Source organism: Crassostrea angulata, chromosome 3 (genome assembly GCF_025612915.1).
Source record: "Crassostrea angulata isolate pt1a10 chromosome 3, ASM2561291v2, whole genome shotgun sequence".
Taxonomy (NCBI): domain Eukaryota; kingdom Metazoa; phylum Mollusca; class Bivalvia; order Ostreida; family Ostreidae; genus Magallana; species Magallana angulata.
In genome coordinates this window covers 22,221,516-22,233,425 of record NC_069113.1, presented here as the reverse complement: position 1 = coordinate 22,233,425, position 11,910 = coordinate 22,221,516, and the positions used below count along the sequence as shown (strand labels likewise).

General features: G+C 37.9%; 1 protein-coding gene and 1 pseudogene across 1 annotated transcript; both read left to right on the top strand.

The window, feature by feature from the left end:
* Positions 1 to 404: 404 nt before the first annotated feature.
* On the top strand, positions 405 to 2,184 carry LOC128175181 (uncharacterized). Its single transcript, XM_052840624.1, has one exon. The coding sequence runs from the start codon at positions 421 to 423 to the stop codon at positions 1,924 to 1,926; it is 1,506 nt and encodes a 501-aa protein (XP_052696584.1). The 5' UTR covers positions 405 to 420; the 3' UTR covers positions 1,927 to 2,184.
* A 1,094-nt stretch (positions 2,185 to 3,278) lies between these two features.
* Positions 3,279 to 5,919, top strand: LOC128175183 (uncharacterized metal-dependent hydrolase HI_0454-like; annotated as a pseudogene).
* Positions 5,920 to 11,910: the final 5,991 nt, after the last annotated feature.

The window sequence follows — 11,910 nt, the reverse complement described above, 5'->3', positions numbered from 1 at the left end:
AGACCTGTAAATCTGTTGTTGTTTTTTTTATTGAATAGTTTTGAAAAAGAACCTATTAGCAGAATTTGACCTTAGCGGAAAATAAAAAATTAAAATAATTAAACAAAAAATCAAAACACCATTTTTGACTTGCAGATCAACTTCGTCATGACAAAACCCAAAAGAAACGGTCCTAATAAGAAGCGGGGACGAAAATTAATGCAATATCATCATTCTGATCTGGTCAAAGCCGTGGAGGCAGTTCGTTCAAATCTAATGTCAATTAGGAAAGCTGCAGAGACATTTCATGTCCCCAAATCAACAATTTCCGACAAAGTTACTGGTAGAAGTGAAATTGATGCAAATATAGGGCGAAAACCATCTCTCCCCGAATGTGTCGAAAATTAAATAGCTGAAAATGTTGAGGCCTGGAAGAGGGGTATGGGAGTTTCACGTGCGCAGCTTTTTCAGCGCACAGCACTATTATGCAAACGCCTTCGGGTCTCGGTCTTCAAAAATGGCGCTCCCGGGAGAGGGTGGTGGAACTGCTTTAAAAAACGTCACCCAGAGCTTGCCATCAGAAAACCAGAAAAACTGGGAAATTCTCGGGCAAGGATGTTGAATCCCACGGTTGTCGAAAGATACATGAATGACCTAGGTCAAAAAATATCCGAGCTAAAGCTTGAGCATAAACCTAATCAGATCTGGAACTGTGATGAGACTGGGAAACAGTTTCAACATAACTCAAGAAAGGTAATTGCACAAAAGGGTGCTAAAAATGTTGTCAGCAGGGTTTCAGAAAACAGGACAAACATAACCATCATGGCTTGTGTTAACGGCGCGGGGGAAAAGATGGTCCCAATGATCATTGTTAAGGGGAAAACCTCTGCATCCCTTCATGGTTTAAATGTTGTAGATGCCCCAGATGGTACCATCTTCGCTTTCCAAGAGAATGGGTGGATAAACGAGGAAATCGCGGAGAAATGGTTTCGGGAGGTATTTCTTCAGCACTGTGGGCCCGAACGCCCCCAACTTCTTCTCTTAGATGGTCATTCTTCTCACGAGAGTCTTGGGTTGCTAGAATTGGCCATTCACGAAAACATTGAAATATTCTGTCTCCCTCCTCACACAACCCATGCACTTCAGCCACTTGATCGTTCTGTCTTTGGTCCCTTCAACAAAGCATACGACACGGCCTGCTCTGAATTCTTGTTACAGGCTCCATATCATGCCGTGAACAAGCAAACTTTCCCTAGTCTTTTTAAAAAGGCCTGGGAGTCTGGTGTAAACAAGGAAAACATAATGAATGGTTTCAGATCATGTGGCATTGTGCCGTTTAATCGAGATGCGATCTCCAGCGAGATGTACGATCCTTCCTTGGCAACAGAGACTCCCCGTCCTAAACCGTCGGCATCATTGTCAACACCCCCAGATGCCACGGCGACCACTGTGCAACATGCACAAGAACTACCTACGTTCTTCCCTCCCTCCCACGATCCATCATTTTCTAAATCAGAGAGCCAAACGTCCGCTGTTGCTGAGTCTTGTCAAGATTCATTTAATGCAATTCTTCCCTTTGAATCTGCTGCATCATATAATGCAATTCTTCCCCTTGAATCCGATGCGTCTACTTCCATGAGTCTTGACGATCCTGATCTATTGCTATCCCTCATTAACACTGGAGAAATAGAAGTGGTTGCAAGCGCAGGCAGCCCTGAAGCATGTGGAATTGCACCGATATCATCCTCATCTTTGAACCTTTCTAAGGTAAATGAAACAAGTGTCGAGTCCATGTGGAACGAAGCCGTGGAAAGTATTTTTCTTCCACCAACGCCCGCACCCCAAAAGCATGCAAAGAAGAGCAAAGCAAAAACATCCCACAGAATTTTGACAGCAACAGAAGTTATTGAAGAGAAAAGAGAATTATTGGAATTAAGGAAAATATAGAAAGAGAAGGCACGGAATAAAAAATCAAAAAAATAAACAAAGTTCTTATAAATTATTGGAAATTGATTAAACAATAAATCGGAAATAAAATTGTTTGTTTACTTTAAAAAGATTTTACCCCGCATGTAACTAAATATACTTACCAGATTTTACGAAAGGAAGGTTAGACAGGGTATATATACTGCATGGCCATGTTGACTGGGTTTTAAAAGTTTGTTTTACATATATTGCCACAAGAATAGGATGAATTGATTTTATCTTATCCATTTCCTCTTGTTTTAATTAAGGTTCACTTCAAATGAAACAAGTTATTTAGGACTATTATAGCAATCATGTCTTTGTCTGAAACAGCCGCTAATATGGAAAAAATTATCTTTAATTTAACGTATATCTCCAACATGAAAACTTCAGAACCTAAAGAAATGTTGTTTCCATATTCAAATGTTGCAAAATCAAATAAGAATACATGTTTAGGTAAATATTTAGGTTTAGATTGTAAATGTCCGACTTTAAATTCCTACCGTCCGACATTGCATGTTCCTGGCCGACTTTCAATGCCTCAACTGAAACACTTTTAATCGCTTATTAAAGCCTTTTAAATACAGCCAACCAATGAGAACTTCCGTTACAAATGAAGACAGTATATAGGTTTATGCAGTGTTGGTGTTCTATATATAGCCAACAAAGCATGAAAGGACACTGGGCGATATAGCGGCGGAATTTTAAAAAACGTCCGACTTTAGCTGCTTTGCCTCTTCTGGACTAACAGCCTGATGGACGATTCAGGGGTACAAGGTCTCATTCAAAGGGTATTACTAAACATGATGAAACTATTTTAACAAAACCGCTAAAGCGGGGACGGTTAAAGGTACGGAGGTCATATTGTGTGTGTAAAAAACAAAATCCGAAAAGGTTAATGGTGCAATGTGATTCCTGCAGAGACTGGTTTCATCCGGAATGTGTGGGTATTACTGCTGAAATTGCAGAAAGGATACCTCGGTATACGTGCCCTGAGTGTTCTCTAAGAGATGGGCAGTAGGGAATATTATAAAAGTTTTGGGTTGTTTTATCAGCACTCATTAAAAACCTAGAGCTTGTAAGATATAAAATTGGTTTCCGAGTGTCCCTGGATATAATTTATTTGCTAATGTTATATTTTAATTTTAAATTCAGCGATGAAGGAGCAATTTGAATTGTATGTGTTCGATGAGGAGGATGGTATGTTCGAGGAGGAGAGTGCTGGTGGACTGCAGGAGCCAGTTGGACAGGAGAACTGGGCCAGTATGACAGTTGTTGTGGAAGTTGGCATGCGTCCTTGTCAGGAGAGAGCCCACACAAAGGGAAAGGGGAGACATTTTCGGGAGCTACACCGATGCTGTACCACATTTGGAGGGATCATGCTGGAGGGGCACAGACTCCTGAGGAGTTTGTGTCTTTCCTAGCGGATCTATCCGCTGAGGTATTTCAAACACACCAGAGAGAGCATGTATTGCAGTCCCTGGAGAGGTTGAGGGCGTGGGTTGAGAGACGACTGGGGAGAGTGGACTGGACGTTCTCCAGGTCCGTGCAGGAGGTGTGGAACAGGGTCTCACACTTTTTGGACCTGACAGCCAAAGTAGTGTACTGATTGCCGGGATAAGCCAAGGCAGAATCGGCCATGTGGCTCTTTTAGTCCATCCAAGATTGATGGCAATGGGGATTAACATAGCCGTTAAGAAGGGGAGATGGGATACCTATTTTTCTCGCTCTAGATCAAATATCTCTGTGTCGAGAGAGGGGATTCAGGAGCCAGAACAGGACGGTCACCGTGTGCCGGTGAAAGCGGAACTACCCGCTAGTGATCCCCCTGTTAGTGATCCCCCTGAGTTGCCTGGTCACCGGTTGGCGGTGGTGGACTGCCATTGGCACCCTGGACGGATGCCAGCTCCATTTACAGGAGCAATGAATGCCGCGGCCCTAGACAGCCGACCTTCCTTAGTGCCAGTCACCATTTCCGGTGGGTGCTTTGTTTATGGAATGGAGGAGGCCCGCATCCCAATGAGGTAAGAGAGTGGGTTGGTGATTGCGAAGGGGATCCACCCGAAGGAGGCATATCGAGCAACAAGGGCTGATGTGGTGGCTACCATGAGTTTGTGCAATAGCAAGGGCTGGGCTGTTGGAGAGATAGGTCTGGACTACTCTGCCAAAGAACATCACCCCCAGCAAAAGTTCATTCTTGCTGAATTTTTCCGTAGAGTTGACCCATCCTCCAATACTGTGTTGCATCTGAAAGGTGCAGATGAGAACAGCTGCAGTCTAGTTACCACCCAAGACTGCATAACCCTTTTTGATGGGTTGTGCGTGTCTATCCAGGCACCTATCTATCTGCACTGCTTCTTAAGGGGCCCAGCTCAGATCAAACTCTGGATAGATACCGGGAGGCCGGTGTACTTTGGGGTGAGCGGAAGGGTCAGCAGCATGTTGGATACCCAACAGGAAGGCGTTAGAGCTATTCCACAGGATCGGATACTGGTAGAGACCGACAGTCCATACCTGCCATGTGGGGTTGGCCGACCAATGACGCCAAAACATCTTGGAAAGGTCTACCAATTGGTGGCAACCCTACGCGGAGAATCCGTGGAACACCTTGCAGAGGCGGTGACAAGGAACCTCTGCACCTTCTTCGCAAAGCAGCTGGGCCAGAAATACTGATCGCCTGTCTTTCTACATGCCGTGTATCATCCCAGGATATTTTTACATTCCTTTAAGTTGGTTTCCAGCGAAGGGATCGCTATGGATGAGAGACCATGGACCACCGGGAGAGACGAGAAGGCCTGGGATCATCATGCTTCCATTTCGGACAGCCATTACCTGTGATTGATTGACAGGTAATTTTTATTTGGTCATGATTTATGAACTATTAATATCTGTTTTTCTGAGTAATGGCAAATCACAATGTTTTAGTTAATTATCTTGGTATTGTCAATCATAGGTGTTAAAATTGTATTAATGTATATGTCATTGTTTTTGTAATATCGGGGGTCAGGTTCTTAAAATCGGGGGGAGTGTGGTGATTATGCCCACTATTTTTAGTGCGGGACGAATTCATCGGGCACCAGATGAGTTCGCCCATGCACATAGAGATATAGAGAGAGATAGTCTGCAGAACGCAAGACGCACGTTTTGTTCAAGATACTTAGAAATAAGTATATAAAGATATTTAACGCCTACCTGGTAAGTTGTTATTCATTCCTATCGGTTTCCCCGACTATCTCGCCATCTTGGGGGTGGGAAACACGATAGTAAGATTTTGTAACATGTACAAGCTATTTAAATAAATACCCGGTAAACAAAATTATACATTTATTACTAATTATGAATCTCGTTCTATCAAAACTAATTTCGTAAACCAAGAATCTATTAGAGCTCAAAGAATTGTAAAATAAGCTTAAATGGTGTCAACAATTGCCCATGAATTGCACCAACTGCTGTTCTTTACACAATGTAACCTAATATTTCAGGGGACAAGCTGATAAACATGTTCAAAAGAAAGCGTGTAGAAATAGTATGGTGATCTTAGAGAACTGCGACCCATCTTTCAACTGCATTGAAAGTACAGAAACGTGTTTTTTCGAAAGCTGTCTCTTTTCAGCCTGGTTTTACCTTTGTGTATGTATCTCCCGACAAGAGGAACATTAAATATGTTGTGATCAAAGTGGCGAATGACATTGAAATGGCAATGACATGGTTAGTTGATGGGCTTTTGGGCATGGGAAAATAAATTTCCACAAACTCGTGTATTTTGCAATTCAATAAATGCACAATTTTATAATGAAAACAGATTATCTTTGATTCGAGAAAAGGAAAGCCCTACAAGAGTTATTATTTCTAACAATACCATGGGTATGGATTTCAAAGGCATTTACAAGATTATTCTTTTTGGTCCGCCTAATCACAGGCACTTGTTTCTGAGAAAAAAAATTGACCCTATAGTATAATAATAACACAAGGTATTTAACTCCGATTGAGGTAAACCACCCCCTCCCGTGTGTTGCAGTCGTTTTCGCTTTTATACGAAATGCACTGCAAAAGTGTTTAGTACCATTTTCTTCTACAATAAATTACTTAAACAACCATTTATAGCATGCTTACTTTTGTTGTATTCAAATGTGCATAATCTGCGTCAAAACATGATAGACTCCAATTGAACCGTAGGGACTGACATGATAGTATCGCAGAGAATAAAAAAAATAAAATGACGTGATTTGAAATACATTTTCAGTGTCTAAAATTTGCAAAAAACTAAAGATGTTTAAATAAAATAAAATATTGCGAAATAAACGTTTCGTTTATTAAATATGAATTGATCATCAGCCAATGCTAGCTGCTATTTTTAGTTACTGGTGAATTCCAAGGTTTTCGGTACACCTCGAGAATTTTCATTGCGTTGGAAGAAAGAAGAAGATAATCACTGGATAGTGGATTTTGAAAACATATCAGGCGGTAGAATTTGAAAACACAGTGAATTTTGCAATGGAGCAAAAAGAAGGATTTTGTTCATAGTATGAATTAAATACAACGTTTAACTATGAATTAAATGAATAACTATATAATAGACAGCTTACACATATAAAGAAAAATACAAACAATTTTTTTCAATATAGTTAACGTTACATAGTTTACAATGGGCTGTGTGTATTTTGCAATTTAAAAAATCGCAGTCAATCGGTTCTTATTTTACTAAAAAAAAATCCTACAGCATACAATGCTTATAATTCTGTATAATACCAAGGAGGGTTTTTTTTTTTAATCTGAGTGCCTGTCAATCTCGCCGACAACTGACTCTGTGAAAAAAAAGTTTGCCACATATAGTTTAATGGTATTCATAAATAATTTAAATAAACTTTGGGCAAACTTTTTTTTACAGAAATGTGTCGGGGGGATAACACCAAGATCCAGAGCCCCGCCCCCCCCCCCTTATTTGGCTGGGGTTGGGATGAAACTAACTAATTAATTAATATCAGGTACACATATGAGCTTCTTATTTACGCAAATGTATTGAGAAGCCCCTCTTGAATTATTCAAAGTGGGTAAAGTTCATCTTATAAAATATTTATCTTTTCTGTATGTTGTCTTTGTACATGTATTTTACGAAATGTTCATCATGTAAAATTTTCGTATGCAGTTTTTCATCAGAAAATCTGCCATCTCCAATACCCGACCACGAGTGAATTGACACACCACCGATGTTCAGGGACGCCACGCCTGTAGTTCCTGTTACAGATATACATTTTCCAGAGTTTTTAAACTTTTCACGTATTTTATCGATTAAATAGCTTTTCACCGTACCACTCTGTCCTAATATAAGATAATGTCCTTCTATGACAAATTCTACGGCCGCGACTTGTTTGGCATCCATGTTTTTCCTTCGAGGTTATAAATAACTCGTTCAGTTTTCCTGTGTAATTTTAGAAACAGACTCCTAGCCAATCAGAATCTGAATTACTATTCTCTGCGATACTATCATGTCAGTGCCTACGGTTCAATTGGAGTATATCATGTTTTGACGCAGATTAAGCACATTAAAATACAACAAAAGTAAGCATGCTATATATGGTTGCTTGGATAATTAATTGTAGAAAAAAAAGTTGTTCATAACAATTATTGTACCCGATGCTTTATCATGTACATGTGCCGGTGCATGCCACATGCCAGTTTTTAAAGATAGTTTCTACTGAAACTAAGAGAATTTAATATACCAGTAATCAAAAGATATGTCATCGAGACAATCATAATTGATGCAGCTACTATAATTATCTCATGAAGGTCCCCTGCAAAGTTATGACAAATACATGATAACTTAACAGTCAAACTTAACCAGTTCAAATGGACAGTCTTTAAATCATCCATATGGTGACCATTGTCTGTGGCGGCGCAGCATAGTTGAAAAGCCTACATAACAATTGGAAATTTGATTCCTGTCTAAGCCAGGTGTTTAACATTTAGTTCTTGTTTTCCACTTTCTGTAATACGTGTTTCTGTAATAAACCCTTTACAACCTTCTCGGCATCAGATGCATAAGAAGGCAGGTGAAGAAATCTTTTTCTTTGACCCAATTCACCAGCCTCTTCAAATTGTTTTGTAAACTCTACAAGTAACGGATACTCTTTAAAATGTTTTTAATTGCTGTCTTGTACATGATGCATTGATGTCCCTGTTTAACATTTCAATGTACTCATCAAGTGCAATATTATTATTTTTGTAACCTTGGATGTAACAAATCTGTTTGCAATAAAGCGCTTATCATGGTCAGGGGTAAGAAGTCCTGAAGATAATGCAGTCGTTTGAATGAAGCAGATAGTATACTTGATTTTGTTTGTCTTATGATAAATTGGAAGCTCATACTTAGCAGAACTTATGCATCGTCCTGCGTCCCCAATATATATATACCACTGTCAAAGTTGCGATGGAGCATAGTGAGTTTGAAAAGAATTTAAACATAATCTTGCAATTCATCACTGCTGGGTTCTTTCTTTTTCTTTGGGTTTTTTTTATAGAAACTCCATGCATTCGATTCGAGATTTTTTATGCTTTTAAAGAACTTAGTCTTTTATACTTCACAATGATGACACTTAAAATGGCCATTTTCTATTGACGAGGTCCGGTAAATTTCCTCATGCTGAGGATTTTCAAAAACATTTGTGATTTCTTCAACAATGTCTTCAGCATCTTTAAAGAAATACTTCCTCACCAGCTCATTAAGTAATTAAATGCTATCATTGAGTGTAATTTGTGAAAAGTCATAAAGTGGTACGTCATTTATGTCCTCTGACCCATTGTTATCCATAAAAAGTATTACACAGATAGCATCAAGAAATGTGGAATAAAGCATCTTGTATATATGCTTTATATGCATTTTGTTTACAAGTTTTTACAGTCATTTCATGCATATCTATTATTATTATGCCCCTCCCCCCCCCCCTCCCCCTTCGAAGAAGAAGGGAGGGCCTATTGCTTTGCTCCTGTCTGTCGGTCGGTCCACCAACAGTTTCCGTTCATTTTCTTATCAGAAGATGGACATATTGAAATGAAATTTGGCATACAGGTTTATTATGATAATATCTATGTCAAGGTCTATATTGTGTACGATCGAGCAATTTTTGACAGAGTTATGGCCCTTGGACGTAAAAAAATTCCAGTTATTTGCAGTTTCCGTTCATTTCTTCGCAGAAAATGAACATATTTAAATGAAATTTGGTATACAGGTTAATCATGATAATATCTAGGTCAAGTTCGATATTGGGTACGATCGAGCAATTTTTTGACAGAGTTATGGTTCTTGGACGTATAAAAATTCCAATTATTTGCAGTTTCCGCTCATTTCCTTCGCAGACGGTGCACATATTGATATGAAATTTAGTATACAGGTTTATCTAAATAATTTCAAGATCAAGTTTGATTCTGGTATGATAGAGCAATTTTCGACTGAGTTATGCCCCTAGGACTAAAAATTCTAAATATTTGCAGTTTACGTTTTTCTTTGTGGATGTTTCAAAAGGAGGGGGCATAAGTATTTTACAAACATCTCTTGTTTTATCTAAGCTATGGTATGCGCATTTAATGATATGCTATGGGATTCAATGCAATGCTATGAGATATTTATGCTCTGCCATGAGAAATTGAAATTAAGGGATTAATTATACATTGTATGATATATTATTTATGCTATGCTATGAGATTTGAACAAAAACACCTCCATACATAGGAGAATTCCAAACATTTCGAAATAAGATATAGAGAGGCCAAATTTTACCACCAATCTTCAATGTGAATATTTATTCTTTTAAATAAAAACATTTAAAACAGATTAAAATCCTATTGGATGCTATGTTAATGCTATGGTATGCTATAACGAATGAGAATCTCTTGGATTCTATGCTATGGTATGCTATTCCAATACTATGGTATGAAATTCCAATGTTATGCTATGAGATTTCAATGCTAGGCTATACTATGGTATATGTTGTAAAAGATATGCTTGAAATGACTATATTCCTTTTTTACGGATATATAACTCCTCCTACAGTTTTCAAGATAGGAATCATTTTGTTCTGCAGTTTAATTTTACAAATATCGGAGATGCTTATATTACAAGAAATTTGCTTTTTGATAATTTTTGTGTTCAAAATACCAGCTTTTCTGCAGAATATTACATATAAAGAACTCTTCTCAGAAAAGAAAAACCTGTTAGCTTTCACATTGACAGCTATTCTCTTGTTTAGGAAGTCATCTCTTATCAGAGAATCAATGAATTTTAACAAAACATTTAAATCGCAAGATTGTGACGTAGTGTCGTAAAAAGCACCGATGTAATAAACTACCTTTAGGGTCCAATTTTTAAAAATGTATCGCTTTTTACCCAAAAACAAAAGTCCATGCTAAACCCGAGAGCTGCGGGTTAACTGATCGAAGTTTTACCCACGTGCACCGCACTCCAGGTATAGACACTCAATATTGGTGGCATAAACAGTTTTACAATGAGTGAAATTGCCATGTTGTGACGTATTGTCATAAACTAGTAAAAGTCACGGGTTGTCAAGGATCCTTAAAATGCTGCTCATATTTGCGTTTATAACTATTTGTTGGGCAATTTAAAAACTGGTTGATTTTGATTAAGATATTTTCTCATGTAACCAACTTTTATGCTCCAGAAATGTCAACGGATTCAAGTTACCGTTAATAGGTAAATAGAGCATATATACTTTTTATTTCATGGTAAAAGCTGGTTTCGTACACACATATATTACTTATAGATCATGACATTTTGCCAATAAACACAAACATGCCTGCGCTAGAGAAACTGCTTACACTTTTGATATTTCAACACGAGGCATATGGTTTCCATAAGCTATAATTGAATTTTACCTTATACAAATGTTGGTAGTTATTGTAAATTAATTAAAAACATACTTTCATTATCGATAAACTATGACAAAATAGTAAAAATGAGAGTAAGGGGGTGGACACACTTTTGCGGATCCAAGTCGGTGGATATTCAAAATATCAAAATAAATATGCATAGTACGCTAACGCATTTTTAATTTCATACAATTTTATAACTCGAAAGATTGGTAGAGCTGTCAACCTTATACACTTATTTGTAAATAATGGAACAGTCTATATGAATAAATAATGCGTACATATATGCATAAAACGAAGAATAAAGTTGAGTTGAGAGGGTGGGGATGTAGTAGACCCAGTTTGTTTTATTCAAACAGCTTCTTTTTTTTTACCTGAAATTCAGTTTTGGGACAGTGGTAAAATAAAACAGTGAAAATTGACTTAAAGAACAATATTATGAGATATGGCACACTCACGTTTTTGAAATAAAATAAAAAAATTCGTTTTTTCACAGCTGCGATGGTCCTCTTAATATTCAGCCATGCAGTTGTGTTTTAATTTCAGTTTAAACGAATCATATTAATGTGTAAAGTGTTGTCCCACCCCCCCCCCCCACCCCCACCCCCCTCTTTATACAAAGGCGTGCAATATACGGCGCACAAAAATTAACGTTCGTTTTGGACGGATTAATTTTATCTCCTCGGAATATTTTGTAGAGAAGACGTACAACAAACAAATCATAATTCTTTAGAATATTTATTACTTGTGTCGTCTCGTTACTTGAGCCTGAAAGTTTGATAAACACGGTAGCTGATTTGTGAATTGAGTTGAATTCACGTGCAGATCACCCTTGTTACATGTGGAACAAAAACCCGCTTAAATTTATTTTATGAGCCTGGAGTGCACATGCATATAACGAAATATACAGAGGCAAGTGAGTTGATTACGACTATAATATAAAAGTATCATATGTAGATCTGCTACTTATGAAAAGCTACCCAAATCTCAATTATGTTAATGAATAACAAATAATTAAGTTTTAAGTTATATGCCATACAAAGAAGCATTCTGAGAGTATTGCATATTAAGCAGTACCTTTCCCCT

Bases quoted from the DNA above. Each gene is read 5' to 3' on its own strand.
- LOC128175181 (XM_052840624.1), top strand. From the start codon at position 421: ATGGGAGTTTCACGTGCGCAGCTTTTTCAGCGCACAGCACTATTATGC.